Below are 24,526 nucleotides of genomic sequence, written 5' to 3' on the forward strand. Positions count from 1 at the left end.
ACCTCCCTATAGGCTACGTACAGCATATGTTCCCCTATACATAATATTTGTCCTGGTTTAGTTTCTGATAGCCTATGGATTTTTTTCTAGCCCACAATTCAGTGAATCTATTAACCAAGACACTTTGAATCATCACCATTTGGTGGATGGCTGCCAAATGGTATATTCTTCAACTAAGCACCTCTGCCTTGTTTGCTCTCCCAGTATTTCCTGCCTGTGAATCTCTAGTCTAGAATGACCTTGCGATAAAAAACTTTTTCTGTCTGTGCCTCGTGACTATGACATCACCCATATTCAAAAATATCGCTTCAAAAAGCAGTCCAGGAAGTGGACTAAGAAAGGGGAGGAGCCAACCCGAGTTCCTGTCTTTCTTTTCTCCCTTCTTTTTTTTTCTTCCCAGATTGTCTCTCCAGAGACCCTCCCATGCTTGCCATGGCCCTGCCTCCAACACACAGCTCTCATTAACTGCCCACTGCCCAGCCTGCTCAGAGTGCGTGGGGTAGAGGGGCCGGAGGGACATGTCTCCATCATGAGGGTCGTCATCTTCTTTGAGGGCACCTGGGAGCCCTTTGACGTGTCCCCCGATCAGACTGTGGGGACCATTAAACAGATGGTCAAGGTAATAAAGACTCTATTGAGGGTTCACATCACTGTTTTGGATTGAGTTCTTTTGACAAAGAAAAGTGTTCTTAATTTGACCAATATTCTTTTCTCCATGGTAATTTGACATGGTTGCTCGAGAGACAAATGGGATTGTTAGATTGATATGTAAAAGAAATGGGTGCAGGCAAATGCATCAGTGTGTTTTTTGTTTTTATTTGGGTGTGTCTGTGTGGGTAGATCGCAAATATATTGAAATTATTTATTTTTCACAAATGAAATGTCCATAATTGAACAGGCTGCATTTGAATTGAGGCTTTATAAACGTCCTCTACATTTTTTTTGTTTTTGTTTTGTTTTTAGGATTTCTTTCATGTGCAACTAACAGATGACAAGCAGGTCCGACATTTCCTGGAGCTGAGCTATGCTGGTGGAGCCATGCAGGACAGCTGGACTCTGTCTGACGTGGGCATCACTGCTGGCAGTGCCATCAGATGCCTGATTAAGGTACTGATCACAGACGCAATTCATGAATATTTTATGAAATATTTTCTAGTTTTTATTGAATGGCACTGGAGGGACAGATAGAAATGACAGAGCCGTTGTCTCAGAGATTGGCTTCAGAGATTTTCATTCATTTAATCTACTACAATAAATAATACAATTTGAGAGAAGACATCATTGCTGTGCATTGTTATTTTTATTTATGGTATGGTTCCAACAGTGTCTCTTTCCTCTAGCTATCTGTAATAGATGCAATATAGTGTCACATGCAGAAAATAGGCAATCTAATGTAAAAGCATGGCAAGGCCAAGGTGTGTGAGCTTGTAGATCGTCTATTTTTGGCCTACAAACCAGGCAGGAGTGATCTTTGACCAGGCTAGGAATTCAACATAATTAACTTGTTGAGCTGTTATTTTTTTTCCAATTGAGAAACATTGCCTTTTAAACTTCAGATCAATCTGAGATGGAAATTATTTATGCTTTAATGTATTGTGTATTCTATTAAATTAGGTCAAACTGCCAAACAATGTGCTCATTTGAATCAATGGTACAGTTTTCATTGAGAAAGGTAAGATTCCCTTTGGTGGAAAAAGGGCACATTAGAACCATGAAACTCATTATAAACTTGATCTATAATGACCCCTTTCTGCCTGCCAGGTGTGTCTGGCTGAGCCTCTCTGTAGGTGCGAAAGCCAGCTTCCCATCTCTTAAGGTCTTTAGTACAGTGAACTGAAAATAAATGGACAAATCGGCATACCAATTTCACGAAATTAAATGGAAGCAAGCCCACACTAAACACGCTCATACTCTGATTTTGATTCTAATGAGGCAAAAAAAACTAAATTTTACACAGTAATAAGACATTATTAGAGCCTGTGAATGCAGGCTTTGTGTATTGCGATAGCAACAGTGGGTCCCAAAGGGACAGCCAGTTTAATGGGGAATGGCTTTATGACTCTTCTTTAGTTTTCTACATTGACAACACATGTTGTAACTGACAATCAAACAGAGTTTCAAACAAGAGTGTGGTTTTACTATTGGGCCACATACCAGGCCCATCTCTAAGCAACCTTGCTTTAATGCTGTGTGTGGATGTGTATGTGTGTGTGTGTGTGTGTGTGTGTGTGTGTGTGTGTGTGTGTGTGTGTGTGTGTGTGTGTGTGTGTGTGTGTGTGTGTGTGTGTGTGTGGGTGGGGAGGGGGGGGGGGGGGCTGCAATACATTACTTTATCCACAAGGTGGGAGCATCTCACACACTTCTTTTTGAGCTGTGGGTGGTCACACCATTCCTAAGCCTGAGTGTGTGTGTAGGTTTGTTAGTTGTTACTATCCATCCATGCATGTGTGTATGTGTTTAGCCTGAGCATGAACACTCTCACACACACACACACACACACACACACACACACACACACACACACACACACACACGCGCGCGCGCGCGTGGCGCGTGCACACACACGCGACCCTGAAATGAACTGCCACACACACACACACACACACACACACACACACACACACACACACACACACACACACACACACACGTACCACCGCTCACTTCAAACTTGGTTTGATTTTTTTTATTTGTGCCCCCCAAAGTCATAACTCATGAGAAACGCTAACGCTTATAGTGGATTATAGGCCCTAAATGAGTATTTTGTTATTGTTTCTTTTCTTTTCTAGAATGAACACAAGCCTGTGATGAATGTGTTCAATGCTGTGACAAGAGAGACCTTGCCCATCATGGGATCTGAGTTACTTCTGAGCACATCTGTAGCTAGACTCAAAACCATGGTCTCCCTTCAGTGCGGCCTCCCTGTCACCGCCTTCAGACTGAGCATGGCCAGTGGAGTACAACTCTACGACTGCAACCATTTGCATGACTACGCAATTGAAGTGGGTACGAGCCTTTCTCTTTCTATGGTTCATGTTGCGTTAAGCCACATTTTGAAATATATCTTATTATTATTACCCTTATTAGTGGCCAAGGTCACGAAGTGGCAAATGGCCACTCATTGATATTGGACTTCATCATTAGTGGCCAAGGCCACGAAGTGGCAAATGGCCACTCATTGATATTGGACTTCATCTTCCGCCACTTTTTCTCTAGCGGCTAGACCGTGCAGTCGCTTTTTACGAAACTCGGCAGTATGGCAGAGGACTATGCCAAACGGCTAAAACGCGAAGTTCGCAACAATCGGCCAAAGGGTGGCGCTGTAGGAAGCCTTTGAAAAATGCCAACTTTGAACAGGTGTAGCTCATGCCCTGTTTCAGGTACAGCAATGAAACCTGTATACACTTATGCGTCTCCTCATGCCGAACAACTTTTACACTCTGACTTTTGACCTCTGACCTTTACTTCTCTCACAATTTTGAATTATATGAAAAACAGTAAAAATGTATCTCCTCCTGGGATTTTCGCGTAACGTGCGCGAAACTTTTTTTACATGAACTTTGGACCAATATGGTCTGAGAAGTTAGGCGGATTTTCTTTAAAGCGAAACATTATTTTTTAATAATTCACTCAATGTTGCAGTTTTATGCAAATTATTCTTCTGCCTCTAAATCATACATGCAAAGTGACACGTTCATGGCATTTGGCAAATATGTAGAGGGTTAGTCCAAATATCACTGAAAGCAATCTTACTCCAATTGGCCAAAGGGGGGGGCGCTATACGAAGCGTTTGAAAACTCAAACTTTAAAGGGGCATAAGTCATGCCTCGTTTTGTTTGAAGACATGCAACTTGCTTACACGCGTGCCTTGACTCAAGCGGAAGACATCTGTGTCTTTGTTAAGTAAGCTCCGCCCTTAGATTTTCCACCATTTTGAGCAGTTTGTAAAACACTTAAACCCGCTTTTATTCCGGAACTTTCGCGTCACGTGCACGGAACCTTTTTTACATGAACTTTGGACCAATATCTAAAGATCTGTCAGATCGGATTTTTTTTAAATTGAAACATGCTTTTTTAATAATTCAATGCATATTGCAGTTTTATGCAAATTATTCTTCTGCCTCTAAAACATACATGCAAAGTAAAATTTTCATGATGAACTACTGTAGAGGGTTAGTCCAAATATCGCTGAAAGCAATCTTACCCCAAGTGGCCAAAGGGGGGCGCTATATCATTTTGAAAGAAGGCGTCAAGTACATTACATGAAACTTTTTTTTTAAAATGACAGGTCCATTATATGTAACTGCCGTAGTGTAGTGGTCAGTGCCTGTGCCTGATATACGGATGGTTGTGAGTTCAAACCCCACGTCGGGTTGAGTTGATGTTAACATCCTGGATGCCCATGGCACGTGTGTATGTTAAACTCTTTAATGTTGACACGTCTGATCTAACTCCAGATCACGTTCATGTCTAAAATGAGCCCTTCTCTACCGGCCGTTTTTTTTAAAAGAAAATCACTACTCAGATTGATTTCACCCCAAGCCTCCAAAATATAAAAAGAAATCAATAAAATCAAGGCACTCAGCCTACATAGAACTTTTTTTTTAAAACAAACATGGTTAATAGATCCTGTGGCTGCCTAGTGTAGTGGTCAGGGCATATGCCTTTCATGCAGAAGGTCGTTGGATCGAATCCCGCCTGGGGTTTATATAAGCATAAAACCATGACAGTTGGTAGACTTTACAGTTTGGTTCCTTGAACAATGTCTGATATGGAGCCTTCCTAAAAATGTCCCCCAACCCCCCTTGATGCGTATTTTAATATCCGCCATTACTAAATAATGTATTTTGCATCATAAATCCTGAAACAAGCATTATAATACAAACTCTTATGTCTACACCTATGTTGTGATTTCCAAAGATTGCAATGATATTATGTACCAGCTCAGTGGCCTAGTGGTTTGAGTGTCTGCCCTGAGACTGGGAGATCCGGGTTCAAACCCGGGTCGCGTCATACCAAAGATTCAAAATAATTGGACCCAGTGCCTCCCTGCTTGAAACTCAGCATCAAGGGTTGGATTGGGGGGTAACACTCTTTGACATACTAGCCTCATGTCCAGGGGGTGTACTTGTACATCAAGCTGCCTTACGCTACAGAAACAGGAGATAGGCTACTGCCCTATGAGATTCATGGCCCGGCCGATTCATATGGTCTTCATAGCTCAGCAAGGCTTACTATGTACATCATCAAACTGTCCAGGTGCATAATATCACAGTTTTTTTTATGTCTGTTGCATATTAGGCCTACAGTCTTTTGCATACATGTTGTGTAGAGGCCAATTTGTGCTTTTGCCTATAACCACCGATTAGTGTAAAACTTTGTATGCACACTTCCCAGAGGCCAAGGTAAAACCTGTGCCCTGCATTTTTCACATCTGCCATTTATAGCGCCACCAGAAGGCTGACTTACAGTATGTAAAACACATTCTTCGATATTACTCCTTCAGATTTTATCCAAAAATCACACAAATCAGTACACAGTATCTCTACAGTGATGTAATCATGACGGATTTGTCAGATATCATATTCTATCTAATTGGCTAACATTGAATTCCAAGCTTTGCAGGATTGCTCCTTTTTGAACAAAATGTCTCAAACGCAGCCTGCTATGTGTGTGAAATTTTGCACACACATTCCCACTAGGTCAAGGAACAGATGCCACCCTTCTCACATTGGCCTGTTATAGCGCCACCAGCGGGTCAATTTTTGCAAAACACATTTTTGGAACAAAATGCTTCAAATCCTGCATGCAGCGTCCGATTGCCGTGAAAGGCCCAAGAACACGTGGCACCCTTTTCACTTTGGCCTATTATAGAGTCACCACTAGGCCAAAAAAAAACTACCTGACCTGCCGGAGTCCTGTTCAGAAGAACACTGCTTCTAGTTTTTCTTTGATGTCTTCTTTGCTTTCCCTTGATGCCTTTTTGCTTTCCTGCTTTTTATGCCTTGGACACTTTATCGCTGCTTGCAGCTATATTTACTATTATTATTATTATTATTATTCTTCCGCCACTTTTGCTCTAGCGGCTAGACCGTGCAGTCGCTTTTTACGAAACTCGGCAGTATGGCAGAGGACTATGCCAAACGGCTAAATCGCGAAGCTCGCAACAATCGGCCAAAGGGTGGCGCTGTAGGAAGCCTTTGAAAAATGCCAACTTTGAACTGGTGTAGCTCATGCCCTGTTTCAGGTACAGCAATGAAACCTGTATACACTTATGCGTCTCCTCATGCCGAACAACTTTTACGCTCTGACTTTTGACCTCTGACCTTTACTTCTCCCACAATTTTGAATTATATGAAAAACAGTCAAAATCTATCTCCTCCTGGGATTTTCGCATAACGTGCGCAAAACTTTTTTTACATGAACTTTGGACCAATATGGTCAGATATGTCTCGGCGGATTTTCTTTAAAGCGAAACATTATTTTTTAATAATTCACTCAATGTTGCAGTTATATACAAATTATTCTTCTGCCTCTAAATCATACATGCAAAGTGACACGTTCATGGCATTTGGCAAATATGTAGAGGGTTAGTCCAAATATCACTGAAAGCAATCTTACTCCAATTGGCCAAAGGGGGGCGCTATACGAAGCGTTTGAAAACTCAAACTTTAAAGGGGCATAAGTCATGCCTCGTTTCGTTTGAAGACATGCAACTTGCTTACACGCGTGCCTTGACTCAAGCGGAAGACATCTGTGTCTTTGTTAAGTAAGCTCCGCCCTTAGATTTTCCGCAATTTTGAGCAGTTTGTAAAACACTTAAACCCGCTTTTATTCCGGAACTTTCGCGTCACGTGCACGGAACTTTTTTTACAAGAACTTTGGACCAATATCTAAAGATCTGTCAGATCGTTTTTTTTTTTTTTATTGAAACATGCTTTTTTAATAATTCAATCAACATTGCAAGTTTTATGCAAATTATTCTTCTGCCTCTAAAACATACATGCAAAGTAAAAATTTCATGATGAACTACCGTAGAGGGTAAGTCCAAATATCACTGAAACCAAAAAGAATCATATTTGAACTGGGGACCCCCCACCCTGACGTGAGTAGGGTTTTCCCATGATCTGGGCCTTAGGCTAGATGCAGAATAGAGCTGGGACGTTCGCGAACGAATTGAATCTTTTGAACGGCTCTTTGAAGTGAACGTTGGGATCCGGTTCGCGCAGAAGAGAGCCGTTCATTTGGGGGGGAGACCCCCTCCCCCCAATTCAACATCTCCTTGCTACTCCACTGAGTACTGACTGAGTACAGTGAGTGAGTGAGAGAGAGAGAACAAGTGGAGGAGCGAGTTCATTGTTGCCTGCTTGTTTTTTTTGGTGTTTTATGAATAACAAAAGTCAAGGTAGCTTAATTTACACACACATTTTATGAAAAGGGTAAATACTAAATTGTGATCTCAACTGTCAGCAGAGGAATGTGGTGCCACCTTGTGGATTCATGTTTAAACAAATTCTTCTTAAAATATATAAATATACAAGGAGCCAAATGAGCCAGTCTTTTGAACGGCTCTTTTTAGTGAGCCAGTATCGATGGTACTGTCTCACTTCAAAGAGCCATAAATCCCACCTCTAATGCAGAATGGTTAGGCACAGGTGTGTGTGTGTGTGTGTGTGTGTGTGTGTGTGTGTGCGTGCGTGCGCGTGCGTGCGTGCGTGCGTGCGTGCATGTGAACTGAATCTAACTGATGGCTTAGTTTGGTTTTCAGAAAAACTACATTTCCCAGAATGCAGCAGCTAAGATGGCTGCTTGTTGCAATCAGTTTGATTTGTCAGCACCTGGCCGCAACACAGCTTCTCCGAGTCAGGCAATCCAAATGTTTTTGCTCTTAACCACCGAGCTCTGCTTCACTGTGTAGCTGGCTCTCGAAGGGACTCTTCCATCGAGCAGTAAGCAAAACTCCACTATGTTCTCCTCTGTCGCACATTTGCTCTGTATTTTGCCACATTGCTAATGGTGGTTCTATCTGTTCCCATTGTAGGCAAATTAGGAGCTGCATCTGAGTCTTGGAAGAGAAATGGCATGTGTTAATGGAAGCAACGGCATACTGTGAAACATATGTTTCGAATGTAACCCCTGTTTGTTAAGTTCTGGAAAGAAGCATATTTTGAGTTAAAAGCCCCGGTTTTGGGAAGAACTTTATTTCATGTTTTAGGGGAACGCCCCATTGAATAAAACAACGCTTATTGCGTTTTCACCTTGAGAACTGTTTCCGTGTGCTGGTTTGGGTTCAGACTTCACAATACTTAATGTTTAAAAACTTTATTTGAAGACGTTTACTACTTGAATTATTTGAAAACATTGTGATTTAAAAGACATGCCTGAAAATGGCTAGGTTGTTAACCTTCTGTTTTGAAGGTTTACAACCTGATGACCAACTCTTCAACAAAGACAACTAATGAAAAAGTTGGAAAATAAAGATATTGAGTTAAAACCTTGAGGAGTTCTTTGGAACTATTTTATGTCTGTTGCATATAGTCTTTTGCATACATGTTGTGTAGAGGTCAATTTGTGCTTTTACCAATAACTATGCCGATTAGTGTAAAATCGGCAGAGTCTCTGTCATTTATAGCGCCACCAGAAGGCCGAAAACGCATTCTTCAATATTACTCCTTCAGATTTTATCCGATAATCACACAAATGGGCACACAGTATCTCTACAGTGATGTAATCATGACGGATTTGTCCAATATCATATTCTATCTAATTGGCTAACATTGAATTCCAAGGTTTGCAGGATTGCTCCTTTTTGAACAAAATGTCTCAAACGCAGCCTGCTATTTGTGTGAGATTCTGCACGCACATTCCCACTAGGCCAAGGAACAGATGCCACCCTTCTCACATTGGCCTGTTATAGCGCCACCAGCAGGTACATTTTTGCAAAACCCATTTTTGCAAAAATGTACCAAAATGTAACAAAATGCCTCAAATCCCGCATGCAGCGTCCGATTGCCGTGAAAGACCAAAGAACACGTGGTACCCTTTTGACTTTGGCCTATTATAGTCACCACTAGGCCCAAAAAAAAACACCTGACCTGCTGGAGACCTGTTTGGAAGAACACTGCTTCTAGTTTTTCTTTGATTTCTTCTTTGCTTTCCCTTGATGCTTTTTTGCTTTCCTACTTTTTCTACCTTGGCCACTTTATCGCTGCTTGCAGCTATATTTATTATTATTATTACACTTATTATTACGTCCCCCTTTTCGTTGTGCAGGGATGACAAAAGCAGGAACACTCAAAATCAAATGGGTTTTCGCCCACAATATTCTCCAGAGGCATGGCCACGGTATAGGCTATCTTTCCCACCTTCAATAGACTTACAAGATGTTTAATTTAACCTTTTGCAAACTGTTCTGCTTCACGTGACATACAATATCTCTCCTTATTACCAGTAATATCTTCATGCTTCACATCACAACATTCAACATTTCTGCCAAATTAGCCAAACATTTCCACATTTCTCACTTTGTGCATCCATAATATTTATGTAAAATACTTATTGTGCATTGTATTTTGTAAATCAAAAGAATGTGCCTGTTACACTTCCTATGCTGCTCCTTAATTGATGAAGAACAATTTGTAAAGAAGGAAAATAATCACTCACTCTGTAGATGATGGTAGCCACACAATTTAACCAACCGATATGCCCATATATGGACACCCCATATATGGGCATATACTTCTGACACCAGGGATCTCCATATATGGGCATACAAGGGACAAGGACAGACAAATACAGAAATCTCCATATATGGGCATAAAAGGGATTCAGGCAGACAGACAGACAGATACAGAGATCTCCATATATGGCATAACAACCACTGCCTCAGACCTCAGACATAACCATAAACAAACCACGGCCACATCATAGCCGGGTGGAACTCCATATTTGGGCATACACACAAACATTGTTGATAACTGAGTATGTTTGATCATCATCAACATACTCTGTCCAATCAGTGTATGGCTGTGACACACCAACCTTTGAGGGTCAGGATATTTAAGGAGAAGCCACTCACTGGGAATCTCAATACTTTATTATTCTGATCAGCTGGGATTGTGTTTAGCGGCAGATCCAACGCAACAAACAAAGTCAAATTGGGAACCCAGGGATGGAAGACTTGATCCCCCTGATTAACAAGCTTCAAGATGCTTTCACCACCATTGGTCAGAGTTGTAATTTTGACCTTCCACAGATTGCTGTTGTCGGTGGACAGAGTTCTGGAAAAAGCTCTGTCTTGGAAGGTTTTGTTGGCAGAGACTTCCTTCCACGTGGATCAGGCATTGTTACCCGCCGACCTCTCATCCTGCAGCTGGTCAACAATAAAACAGAATATGCAGAGTTCCTGCACTGCAAAGGGAAGAAGTTTGTGGATTTCAATGAGGTGCGGTCAGAGATTGAGGCGGAGACGGACCGGATCACAGGCTCCAACAAGGGCATCTCTCCCTTCCCCATTACCCTGAGGGTGTACTCCCCAAACGTGCTGAACCTGACCTTGGTTGACCTTCCAGGGATGATCAAGGTGCCGGTCGGGGACCAGCCCGTTGACATCGAGCACAAGATCTTAGACATGCTGCTGCAGTTCATCACCAAGGAGAACTGTCTTATCCTGGCCGTCACCCCCGCCAACAACGACCTGGCCAACTCAGATGCACTCAAGATCGCCAAGCAGGTGGACCCACATGGTCTGCGCACCATTGGTGTTATCACAAAACTAGACCTGATGGATGAAGGGACAGACGCAAAGGACATTCTACAGAATAAGGGTTTTCCACTGCGTAGAGGATACATTGGTGTGGTAAACCGAAGTCAGAAGGACATAGATGAGAGGAAGGACATTCATGCTGCACTGGCTGCTGAGAGGAAGTTCTTCCTATCCCACCCAGTCTATAAACACATGGCTGAGTGCATGGGCACACCACACCTACAGAAGACCCTCAACCAGCAACTTATTAATCATATCCGTGACAACTTGTCCGACTTGCGCAGTAAGCTTCAGAGCCAACTCCTCTCTCTGGAGAAGCAGGTGGAGGAGAATTTACGTCTTGATGACCCCACACACAAGACCAAGGCCTTATTGCAAATGGTGCAGCAGTTTGCTGTCGACTTTAAGACGTGCATCGAGGGCTACAGGTACCAGGTGGACACTAACGAGCTATCGTGCGGTGCCAAGATCAACCACATCTTCCACAAGCGCTTGGCCTACGAGTTGGTTAAGATTAAGATTAATGAGAGGGATCTGAGGAGGGAGATAAAGAACGCAATCCAGAATGTCCATGGTGTCAGAAGTGGCTTGTTCACTCCCGACCTGGCGTTTGAGACCATTGTGAAAAAGCAGCTTGCAGAGCTGAAAATGCCCTGTTTCAGTTGTATCGATATGGTCATAGAGGAGCTCATCAATGCAGTCAGGCAGTGCACCAAAAATCTTAACTCCTATCCCAGATTGAGAGAGGAAACAGAGAGAATTGTCACGACTTATGTCAGAGAGAGGGAAGGCAAGACCAAGGACCAGATTCTCCTCCTGATTAATATCGAGCAGTCCTATATAAACACAAACCACGAGGACTTCATTGGCTTCTCTAATGCCCAGCAGAGTAACCCAGCTGCCAATAAGAAGAAGGCCATTCCCAATCAGGTGGTCCGTAAAGGCTGGCTCACCATCAACATGAACATCATGAAGGGAGGCCCCAAGTTGTACTGGTTTGTCCTGACTGTTGAGTCCCTCTCCTGGTACAAAGATGAGGAGGAGAAAGATATGAGGTACATGTTGTGCCTGGATAACCTGAAGCTACGAGACGTGGAGGGGAAAGGCTTCGAGACATGGTTGAAAATTCAAAAGATGTGTTTTGTGTCCAAAAAACACATGTTCGCCATTTTCAACACTGAGCAGAGGAATGTGTATAAAGATATGCATCAGGTTGAGCTGGCCTGTGATTCTGAGGAGGATGTGGACAGTTGGAAGAACTCCTTCATCAGAGCAGGAGTTTATCTTCAGGACCAGAATGAACACGATGAGAGTTCCACTACAAACACAGTGTCTAATGACCGCAATTCCTCTCAGGACCCTCAGCTGGAGAGGGAAGTGCAGAGCATCCGCAACCTGACACACTCGTATATCGGCATCATCAACAAGTCCATCAAAGACCGCATGCCCAAAATAATCATGCATCTCATGATCAACAGCACAGAGGACTTCATCCACACGGAATTACCATCCTACCTCTATTCATTGGTGGACCAGAACAGCTTGATGGAGGAGTCGGCCGACCAGGTGAAGCGCAGAGAGGAGATGCTGCACATGTACCACTCCCTCAAAGAGTTACTCCAGATCATCGGTAACATCAGAAGCAACACCATCTCCACCCCCATGCCACCACCCGTTAGCGACATGCACTGGACCAAAAAAGGCCAGACCAACCCCTCACTGCAGGTCAGTTTTAACGGTCAGATATTAAATATTTAACTATTACTATTTTTTAGATCACAGGTTGCGAATAAGACACAATTGAGGTATACTGACTGCAATGAATAATTAACGAAACAGCAAAACCCAGAAACCCTAGCCTTTGTTATATTCCACAGATATAGCTTGTAGGGGTATATTTATTATAATTAAATAATTATTAAACAAAGTGTACCAGGTCTCCCATAGACTCCCCGTTGCTCTGTTGTCCCCTGTTTGGTACCGCTCGCGGGCCGGCAACTTCCGCCTATTTACGTGCATGAGTCTGTGCACGGACCCGCCAATCAATCAGTCATAACATCAAATCATAAACATTTTCATAGAACCCCCAAACAATAACGAAATCAAAACATAAACATCACAAAGACATAGGACCTTAGGATGGCGTTAATTTAAAGGACTACTTTTTAACCATAGGCTTAATATTTTCAATGCACATATTACATTATTGCGACCATGAGAAATGTCACAGCTTGTCCGTAGACGTGTACACATTTTTTCGGTCTATGGGTTTGCAGCTCTGACATCACGCTCTGGCTTTTCTGTGATGTCACACTAACATAATCCCTTTCATGCCCATATATGGGGTTCCCTGATGTCATCAATATTAATGATGCCCTGTTAGAGAGTTCCCTGTGATGCCAGGGGGGACAAATCCCTTTTATTCCCATATATGGAGATCCCTGTAATGCCAGGGGAAGAAATCCATTTTATGCCCATATATGGAGATCCCTGATGTCCATGGATAATGTATCTGAGGATCCCTTTATAAGGCAGAGATATCTGGGTTGTAAGGCCAGATATCCACTCGTACGGAAGGCGATAGGGTAGATAATGCCAGTCTTATATAATGCTCAATTGTGTACTGTGTGATTTCATACTGATGTCAGCAGTGTGATGTGTCCGTTCTGTTTATACCCATATATGGAGATATGGAGATCCCTGTGATGTCAGGGGAACAAATCCCTTTATGCCCATATGTGGAGATCCCTGATGTCCACATCCCTGATGTCAACATCACTGTGGCACGACCTCACCCTTTAGGGCGAGGTCGCTTGTCGCCCTGAGGCGTCTTACTAGTATCCTTTTTCATAACATATGTGGCAGTGCTACACAGTGGTTACAGAAGGAAGCAGCTGCATCCCTGAGCCTCTCAAGGCCTGCCACCAGAACCGCCCCTCAACCACAGCCCAGCATTTGCGGTTGCCCTAACCCCTCCTTCTACCTGTGGCCCACCCCCTCTCTTCTCTTCCAGGTCGCCCACCAATAATGAATGCTTTCAAAAGTGACCAGTGTTCATCTTTTCAGCAAATTTTGATTTAGTCATAGTCTTTTGAATAAGAATAACTCACCATTTAATTAGTCCTGTTTTAGTCTAGTCTAGTTTAGTCGACTAAATATCAAAATATGTTATAGTCTTAGACTAAGACTAAAAGACTAAAACTAATCCCAAAAGACTAAGACTAAAAGACTAGAATCTACCCTATCCTTTAAATAGTTCAAAATAGCTGATCTACAAGATCACAACGTGTCGATGTAGATCGTCTAATCGAAGTATTTAAAGCATGTTGTTTCTAAATAGTAATAAAAGGCAAAGAAGTTTAGGGATTTAGGGTTTATCTTGGCCAAAATGGGGCCCTTAGTCTTTTAGTCTTAGTCTTTTGTGATTAGTTTTAGTCTTTTAGTCTTAGTCTTTTAGGCCAGTGTTTCTCATCATCAGGTTCGTTCCCTGTCTCAGTGTATTGGTTAATGCATGATTTGTACAGTATGTTGTTATACTAGCGTAGCGGGCCTCCGGCCCCCCTCTCCTCTTTTTCGTGCTCCCGCTGCAGCCGGAGGCTCATGCGTATTTTAGGTGTCCAGCAACGGACCCTCGGGCTGCATGTTTTTTTTCCCCAGGCGGTCGTGCCACACATTGGTGTACAACCGCATGCGGCTCCACGACACACCTCCCCGCTCTGCTGCTCAGCCCAGCTGCAGCTGCTCTGCGTCAGGTTGGTGGGAGGAACCAGTTACCCTCTGCACCAGCTCCCAGGGGGAGCTATACTAGAGTGCTACGGGCGAGACCACTATTGGGATTTGGAAGTATACAAGGGAGCTGCACTTGGAGCCAAGAGCCCCAACGTAGCCTCACTGCTGTGGGGTCTTCCACACGTCGCAGGTGTCCCTCTGGCACCACGTGCTCCTCTCCAGGTGGCTGGGCCACACAGCGGTATACTGTACTACCGTGTGCGGCTCCACGGCCCACCTCCCCGCTCTGCATCCAAGCCGTATCTCCCAGGAGGAGCTACAAGAGGACGTCGTGGGTGTGACCGCAAGCAGGATTGAGAATGTATACAGGTAGGCTGCATTTGGAGCCGAGAGCCTCAATGCAACCTCACTGCCGCAGGGATCTCTCATCGCCATTAGCTGAGGAGGTCGGTGGTCAACTGTCCCCTCTGCACGTGGCTGAGGGATGGTGGCCCACGCAGCTCTTAATCCTTCTCACTGGGCAACTGCGACACTCCCTGCTATGCTCCCCATGGACCCAGTACTAGCCGAGAGCTTCACCGGGCGCGAACGATGGGCACCTTACAATAGCAACCCTGACATCATCAAAATACTCTGTCCAATCAGTGTGAAGCTGAGGGTCAGAATATTTAAGGAGAAGCCACCTCCATCTGAACTTGATCTGTATGGAACAGATTTTTTAATCACTGTGATTTCAATACTTTGAATAATTTGATCAGATGTTTTGTGTTTAGAAGCAGATCCACCGCAAAACAAACAAAGCCAAATGGGGAACCCAGGGATGGAAGACTTGATCCCCCTGATCAACAAGCTTCAAGACGCTTTCACCACCATTGGCCAGAGTTGTAATTTTGACCTTCCACAGATTGCTGTTGTCGGTGGACAGAGTTCTGGAAAAAGCTCTGTCTTGGAAAGTTTTGTTGGCAGAGACTTCCTTCCACGTGGATCAGGCATTGTTACCCGCCGACCTCTCATCCTGCAGCTGATCAACAATAAAACAGAATATGCAGAGTTCCTGCACTGCAAAGGGAAGAAGTTTGTGGATTTCAATGAGGTGCGGTCAGAGATTGAGGCGGAGACGGACCGGATCACAGGCTCCAACAAGGGCATCTCTCCCATCCCCATTACCCTGAGGGTGTACTCCCCAAACGTGCTGAACCTGACCTTGGTTGACCTTCCAGGGATGATCAAGGTGCCAGTCGGGGACCAGCCTGTGGACATCGAGCACAAGATTTGGGACATGCTGCTGCAGTTCACCACTAAGGAGAGCTGTCTGATCCTGGCCGTCACCCCCGCCAACAACGACCTGGCCAACTCTGACGCACTCAAGATCGCCAAGCAGGTGGACCCACATGGTCTGCGCACCATTGGTGTTATCACAAAACTAGACCTGATGGATGAAGGGACAGACGCAAAGGACATCCTACAGAATAAGGTTTTTCCACTGCGTAGAGGATACATTGGCGTGGTAAACCGAAGTCAGAAGGACATAGATGAGAGGAAGGACATGCACGCTGCACTGGCTGCAGAGAGGACATTCTTCCTATCCCACACAGTCTATAAACACATGCCTGAGTGCATGGGCACACCACACCTACAGAAGACCCTCAACCAGCAACTTATTAATCACATCCGTGACACTTTGCCTGGTCTGCGCAATAAGCTTCAGAGCCAACTCCTCTCTATGGAGAAGGAGGTAAAGGAGTACAATCATGACCCCAATCACAAGACCAAGGCCTTATTGCAGATGGTGCAGCAGTTTAGTGCTGACTTTAAGACATTCATCGAGGGCTCTGGATACCAGGTGGTGGAAATTAACGAGCTATCGGGCGGAGCCAAGATCAATCGCATCTTCCGCGAGCGCTTAAGCTACGAGCTGCGCAATATCGATTCTAATGAGAAGGAGCTGAGGAAGGAGATAAGGAACGCCATTAGTAACGTCCGTGGTGTCAGAGGTGGCCTATTCATTCCCGACCTGGCGTTTGAGACCATTGTGAAAAAGCAGCTTGCTGAGCTGAAAACACCCTGTCTCAATTGTGTCGATATGGTCATAGAGGAGCTAATCAACACAGTCAAGCAGTGCACCAAAAAGCTCAGCTTCTATCCCAGACTGCAGGAGGAAGCAGAGATAATTGTCACGGCTCATGTCAGAGAGAGGGAAGGCAAGACCAAGGACCAGATTCTCCTCCTGATTGACATCGAGCAGTCCTACATCAACACAAACCACGAGGACTTCATTGGCTTCTCTAATGCCCAGCAGAGGAACACCGTTGTGAATAAGAGGGCCGTTCCCAATCAGGTAATCCGTAAAGGCTGGCTCACCATCAACATCAGAATCATGAAGGGAGGCTCTAAGATGTACTGGTTTGTCTTGACTGCTGAGTCCCTCTCCTGGTTCAAAGATGATGAGGAGAAAGAGATGATGTACATGTTGCCCCTGGATAACTTGAAGCTAAGAGACGTGGAGAAAGGCTTCATGTCCACAAAGCACATCTTTGCCATTTTTAACACAGAGCAGAACAATGTGTATAAAGATCAGCGTCAGATTGAGCTGGCCTGTGATTTGGAGGAGGATGTGGACAGTTGGAAGGCCTCTTTCCTCAGGGCAGGGGTTTATCTCCAGACGGACCAGGATGAAAATGATGAGAGTGCAGCTGCAGACACAGCGTATAATGGCCGCAGTTCCTCTCAGGACCCTCAGCTGGAGAGGCAGGTGGAGACCATTCGCAACCTGGTGGAATCATACATCAGCATCGTCAAGAGGTCCATCAAAGACCTCATGCCCAAGATCATCATGCACCTCATGATCACCAGCACAAAGGACTTCATCCACGCAGAGTTACCATCCTACCTCTATTCATCTGGGGACCTGAACAGACTGATGGAGGTACCAAGTGAGCAGGCTCAGCGCAAATTGGAGATGATACGCATGTACCACGCCCTCAAAGAGGCACTCCACATAATTGGTGACATAAGCACCACTACCAACTTCACCCCCATGCCACTGCCCGTCAGCGACAACTGGCCCAAGAAGGCCAGCCCAATCCCTGAGCACAGGTTTATAGTGACACCAACAAAAGCCTTCAACAATGGCCAGGACCCCCTCAGGGCCCCACCACCGATTCTCTCTCGTTCAGCCCGCTTCCCCCTAGACCGTTAAGTGCCTTGCAGAACATTCCCTACAAGACTAGTAGTAAGGTAAAGTTAGCCTATTGCTACATCAATCTGGGAACTAAATCTAAATCACTAGCTTTCTTCACAAATGTGTTCATAAAGGTGTCTAATATCACCTCTGAACTTTGTCAAACCCAACTCCCTTGACATACTTTGTGGGAGCCAATCAAAGTTATTGGGTATCCCGAGGGCCTGGGATTAAAGGGGGAAAAATAAAAAATGGCCAATATGAACGTATGAGGTGTGTAATTTGGGTATTTTTGGGCTGCTGAATCCATTCCAACCATTCGTTTTCAGTTAAAATGACTCCTTGGCCATAAAATAGGCCACACATACTTTTGTGTGTCCATGAGACATTATAATATTGGCAATAAAAAAAAGGTTAGAGTAGGGTTTGAATTCATGAAAACTATTCAAGATCAAGTGGGTAATCACACATGACACACAGGATAACATGATACAATCTGACAAGGAACACTCAAACACAGAGTTTAAAACATAGGGACTAACAGGACACAGGTGAACTCGAATGACATGATTGGCTAAGCCTTAGCCAATTAGGCCTTTTTTTATGGCCAAGGAGTCATTTTTACTGATAACTAATGGTTGGAATGGATTCAGCAGCCCAACAATACCATAATTACACACTTCATACGTTCATATTGGCCATTTTTTATTTTTCCCCCTTTAATCCCAGGCCCTGGGTATCCCGATACCCCCAACTTTGATTGGCTCCCACAAAGTATGTCAAGGGAGTTGGGTTTGACAAAGTTCAGAGGTGATAGTAGACACCTTTATGAACACATTTGTGAAGAAAGCTAGTGATTTAGATTTAGTTCCCAGATTGATGTAGCAATAGGCTAACTTTCCCTTACTATAGACCTACGGCCAGGATTACCTTTGTGTGTGTAGTCTGTGTACACTACGTATATTTTGAGTGAGCGTGTGCTGTGCGTCCATTTGCATGCACAATAAAGGGTTATTAATTTTGTTTTATTATTATACTGTTTAGACTGATGATAGTTTCTTGGTTGCCTATGATCCTAGATTACTATTGCTATGCATTTGATGTATTACCTCTTACCTATGTAATACATATTTTGGTTTTTAGTGGTTTTTATTTGGTTTTTAATTAATTTGTTTTGGGCTGTTTGGAGCCTTGTTTTTAGGGCTTTTGTGGCGTCGCAACTCGCGATACCATACGTGTACTCCGTAGTCAAAGAGGGGCTGAATGATTGCCATAGCAAAATGTGTGTACGTAGCATAATGTTTGTCTAGTGATGTCATATGTCGTATGTCTGTAGCCTTTTTCCTCAGCGTTTTGCCATAGCAAAACGTGTGTGTGTAGCATAGCCTGTACATCCTAGACTCAAATCCTAGTCTGAAGACGTTATGCAAGCACGACCACCGCTCACTTCACATTGGGTGTGATTTTTTTGATTACCTTTGAAGTCATTTCGCTGGAAAGATTATCTTCAAGGATGCTTCCTATGTAGGGAATTTAGTTTTTTCGTGTAATTACGTTGCATAATGTCCTTCAGTTTCTCCATATTGGGCAAGATTAATGTCATCATCAATATTATATGAAATATATGAAGATATGAAAATATTCGGCATGCATAAATGATAAACTACAGTTTAATGCCACATTAATAACACTAGAGTTGTGCATAAGGCGAGTCACCTGGATCATCGCGTTTCATTCCGCTTAAGCGTGGCCTGAGTGGTCAGCGTCATTGGGTGAAGTGTGGAGATGATGGTTTGTCATCAGAATACCTGTAACTGATTGAAGCTCTTATGTGGTGTGAACACGCTGGTGTGTCTTCAGGTGATCTAACCTACTGAAACCCTTGTCACACTGTTAACACACAAAGGGCTTTTCTCCAGTGTGGACACGCTGATGTGTCTTCAGGTGACCTAACCGCCTGAAACCCTTGTCACAGTGTTTACACTGGAAAGGTTTTTTGGTGTGAACATGCTGGACATGTCTGTGTCAATACCTCAATGAAACTCTTATCACATACAAGGTTTTCTTTCCTGTGTAAGTTATCAAATGTTTCTTTACTTCTCCTGGCTGCGTTGAAGTCCTCGTAAGATCTCGGTTGTCTCCTTGTTTCTGGCCGGTGACACAGCTGGTGATTGCCCGACAGGAAGATGAGGGCAGCTGTCCATTGCTCATCATTTGACGGTAGAGGTTGTTGTTGTTCCTCTTCGTGTTTTCATGGACGGTGACCCGAGACGTTGCATGGACACTCAGAACAGGACACCTGTGTCTTGGAAGATTAGTTCATGGACACCGCTTCTGCTACTTGGACTGTAAATTGGAAGGCGTTTCTTTGTCTCTTGCGGGTTGGAAAGACTCACTCTATATGTCCTTGACTCTCGAACTCTCACAGTACACTCTGTTTGTAAAGGAGTTTCTCACGGTTGTACTCAGACTATGTTAAAAACTGCATCACATCTTATTCAGATCGACCAGAGCTCTAATCTGACGTCACACAACACAAACCATTGACATCATTCCTAATAACACCGATTTGCACACCTGACAGTTGCAATTCATCCATCTTTTAATTTAGATGAACTAGTAAGACGCCTCAGGGCGACATGCGACCTCTGCGAAGTTGCGCCATGTCTTGGCCGTCTGTCCAGTGATGTATATCGAACCAGTTACCCTTATACAGTATGGAGATCCATGTACTATATGGAGATATGCTGTGAGACCCCAAACATGCTTACTCAGTTATCCGTTTGCACATCTGACATCACACATACAATCCCTTTCATGCCCATACATGGAGATCCCTGTCTGAACCAGCCACACAGATATGGGCTGTCTTCCTCCATATATGGGCATTCCCATATGAAGTCCTGTTAGATATGGGCTTAATATTGATGACATCAGGGATCTCCATACGGTATATGGGCATAAAGGGGATCATGTTAGAGTGGTTCCCATGACATTACAGCATACAATACATTTTATGCCCGTATATGGAGATCCCTGTCTGAACCAGCCACACCACTTTGATGTCACCTGTTTATGCCCATATATGGAGATCCCTGCTCTGAGTATTTGACTGTGATGTCACCTGTGATGTCACAGTGATGTGTCAGGGAACCACAGTATCAGGCATTATCCCTGCTCTGAGCCTGTGATGTCACAATGATGTGATTTGGTTTACTGGCAGCAGCACAATAAATATGATGCTGATTGGCCTAGTAGCAGTAGTGGAACAATACTACATTTATTAAGTATATCAATTCAATACCCTATTATAGTCTGTTTCTCTTACTTGAGTAAAAGTACAAAAGTGTTGGCATTAAAATGTAGTTAAAGTTAAAGTTCTCATTATGCAGAAGGTTCCAATTTACAAGTTATCAAATGTATAAAAATCATTTGAAAATAGCAGAGCTACAAGGTCAACGTGTACAATTTACAATTTAGGCGTGTAGAGGTGTGATCGGTGTAGATCGGCTATTTTCAACTGGCCAAAATATAGGTCTGAAGTGGTTTTGTAATCAAAGTCTACAAAGTAACTAGTAAAAGGTTTTCAAATAATTATAGTGTAGTAAAAAGATGTAGTGGAGTAGAAGTAAAAGTACTGAAAATTGGAATTACTTAAAATTAAATAAAGAATACCTCAAAATTGTACTTAACAGTACTTGAGTAAATGTACTTAGTTACTGCCTAGTAGTGTGTAAGATTATCTCAATAGGGTTTGAACAACAACAAACATCTGCAGAAAGAAACTAATTAAAGAGCAGGGAGACAATTAGTTAATAACTTGTCTCAAACATTCTTCAATCAAACATTCAAAGATATGACTGGAAAGTATTGCTTTTGAAACTACATTTATAACTTTTTTAATCAACATAATAATAGTTAATGTTGTGATATGCTACTTCGGTACACTTTAACATCAAATATTACTGGGAACACTACAGAAGATTGCAGATGAGCGTTTCATATCTAACAATTCACATTATAGACACTCCCTCTATGCCAGGGGTCTTCAACGTTTTCAGGTCAAGGACCCCTTAGTCGAGAGAGAGAGATGAAGCAGGGACCCCCACAACAGATAGTTTTGTTTGACAGCACAATCATCAGTGTATTTTGGATTCATGTCAATTTGTGTTTTCAGATATTTAACCACTTGAAGTCTTGAACCGTCAATACTTAATAAACTCGACCTTTCACTCTGTGCTTGGTCTACTCTTTTTCTCCTCCGCACTAAACCTCTTTGCCGGAAATAGCCGATCTACAAGCTCACAACGCCTTGCAGCGCATAACTTATTATTATTCTTTTTAATCAGATAGAGATGAATGAAGTGCCTTGATACGGCATAGTGGCTTGATATGACACTTGGAGAAAGTCTCATTTATCATCTATTACTTTGAACCCAGGGACCACTGTTCGTCTGGACACATGGGATGGGTGGGTTGAGATTCTTCAAGGATGCTTTCTGGGACACAGACAGACAGTCCAGAGTCACCTATCTGAAGAGAGGCCAGTCATGAGGTCAGACCCCCCCCCCCCCACACACACACACACACACACACACACACACACCTCCAGAAGTAAAACAAAACATCTGTACATACAGTGCTGACACTATGGATTATTTTACAGAATAAGTCTTCAGGTCTTAATTCTATCTAAGAGGGATCAATTTATATTATTTCTAACTCAATGCTGTTTTGACAACCTTTTCTTCTGTTCCAGGTTTCAGCAGCAAGTGGCACTATACATCGCAGCCTTTCTAGGACATTTGGATCTGGCCAGCTGGCTACTGCAGCGAGGGGTACATGCACAGCAGCCTGTGGGGGTTCACCCATACCGCCAGTGGTGCCATGAAACAGCCCACCCAGACAGCGCTAAGTGTCCCATCCATGCTGCCGCTGAGCAAGGTCAACTCCTCATCCTCAAACTCTTCGTCAGCAACAACCTTTTGACGCTGGCCTGTCGTGACCCCGAAGGTCACAACCCTTTGCAGATTGCCATCAGACACAGTCACAGGGAGTGCGTGCGCTACTTGGGCACCAAACTGTGCTCGGTAGTGTCTTTGCCACATATGTCCATGCCCGTGCGTATCTACGTCCAGGTAAAACGCTGGGTGAAGCTGGGGCAGAAGAAGGCAGCCGCGAAGCGATGCCAGGGAATCGGAGCGCCACTCAAAGCCAGGGTGGGAGATACGGTGCTGGTTGATGGCTACGCCCAGCCAAAGATGTCCTCAAAACCCAGGAGGGGCAAAGGTAAAGCAGGCAGAGCGGTCCGAGCAAAACCCCTGCGACCTTTGCCCACCATTGGCCACGCCCCTCGGGTAAACCATCTACCTTGCAAACAGGCCTCACAGGGGGGACCACAGTGTGCTGCGGAAGACGTAAAGATACTGAAGACACAGAGGCATGTTGGAAGTAACACTAAACAGAAAGGCCCGTCAACTGTAAACAATGATGAGAACAACAGCAGCCAATGGAGGAGCAGAGTGCCGCTCCCTCCCATCTCCCGAAATACCAATCCCAGGCATCTTCAAACAGAGTCTTTCGAATCCTTCTCTCGCCACTTCGGTCGAACCCCAAGAGAGAATGCCATGTACTGCTTGGCTATGGCTAGGTCAGGTTTTGATATGAAAAATCTGTTATTTAATTCATTCTAATAATTTACATTCATGAGAATGCACTTATTTAATTACTTTCCTTTTACACTTGCACATTTTACAATATAAATTCTGTTATAAATTAACTGAACCATCTCTGTATTTTTCTATGATGAAGTGTATTCACAGAGAGACCATGGCTACAACAGCTGGACATGGCTCGGATGCTGGCCAGGAAGAGTTTCCAGAACATGACCTATGGATCTTGAGAGGCTCTGGGGCCTGGAATAGAAGTCCCCCCACCCCACACTGCCATTTAGCATTCACCAATCGTCATTCATCATGTCAGTGTCTACTGTCTACCATTTACCATTTATCATATTTTTGCCATAATATATCATATCGGTTTGAGAGCTAATTACTTTAACTGCCTGGTAAACTGTTGACAAAGAAGAATATCCTTCAGATTGACAACTGAGTGTTTTATCTCAGGTTCAATACTACTCTCCGTCTATATCCTTTATCCTCTCTGTCTGTCTGTCTGTCTGTCTGTCTGTCTGTCTGTCTGTCTGTCTGTCTGTCTGTCTGTCTAGCAACCAATGCCAACCATTTATTGACATTATTAACATGGCCTGCACTGATCTAAGAGCGTAACCGTAAAGACAACAGTTGATTTTTCAACTGAGATTTTTCTTTTCTTTTGACCAATGTTATACTGTGTTTGGCACTTATGGAACTGTCCTGTGCCCGTTTAATTATGACATAGTGTAAATAAATACCTATGCTGTACAGTTAGTTCATTATATTATTGTCTATGATTTATTCTTTTTTTTTTTTACTATTTGAATTTTGGGAAACACCTGGACATAGAAAGTGTATAAAACTGTTGGAATGTATTCTTTCCATTTCTGCACAGCAACCTGCAAAGCGATAGATTGGTCGCAGTCTGGACATAGACACAACCTAGACAAATATAATTTAGTTTTGCAGGTTGCTGATCCGATTTGGGGTCTGGAGCAGATAAGGAAACAATGGAGTGTGTGTGTGTGTGTGTGTGTGTGTGTGTGTGTGTGTGTGTGTGTGTGTGCGCGCGCGCGCGCATGCAAATTACCGGATACAGTAGGTGGGCTTTAGACCATGCAGATCAGTGCACTGAGCAGTAAATAGGAACCAGGTATTGTGGAAAGCCTGCAGTGACTTGAGGTGAAGAAAACTCCA

The 24,526-nt window shown here is 43.6% G+C and overlaps 3 protein-coding genes across 3 annotated transcripts; all 3 read left to right on the top strand.

Moving 5' to 3' along the window:
* Positions 1-529: 529 nt before the first annotated feature.
* Positions 530-23,577, top strand: LOC308287356 (protein ANKUB1-like; the record flags this gene model as incomplete). The annotated part of the gene is made up of 6 exons (XM_080728505.1): positions 530-619; positions 964-1,107; positions 2,790-3,006; positions 22,116-22,230; positions 22,435-22,964; positions 23,498-23,577. 6 exons carry the CDS (start codon positions 530-532, stop codon positions 23,575-23,577), a joined length of 1,176 nt encoding a protein of 391 aa, XP_080584631.1.
* LOC308299673 (dynamin-2-like) lies at positions 9,337-14,835 on the top strand (the record flags this gene model as incomplete). Its single annotated transcript, XM_080743464.1, has 4 exons — positions 9,337-9,345; positions 10,127-12,490; positions 14,379-14,517; positions 14,717-14,835. 4 exons carry the CDS (start codon positions 9,337-9,339, stop codon positions 14,833-14,835), a joined length of 2,631 nt encoding a protein of 876 aa, XP_080599590.1.
* Positions 15,300-17,693, top strand: LOC308299783 (dynamin-2-like; the record flags this gene model as incomplete). Its single annotated transcript, XM_080743571.1, has 1 exon — positions 15,300-17,693. One exon carries the CDS (start codon positions 15,300-15,302, stop codon positions 17,691-17,693), a length of 2,394 nt encoding a protein of 797 aa, XP_080599697.1.
* Positions 23,578-24,526: the final 949 nt, after the last annotated feature.

Source organism: Nannobrachium achirus (assembly GCF_963921795.1).
Source record: "Nannobrachium achirus genome assembly, chromosome: 1".
NCBI classification, from domain to species: Eukaryota; Metazoa; Chordata; class Actinopteri; order Myctophiformes; family Myctophidae; genus Nannobrachium; species Nannobrachium achirus.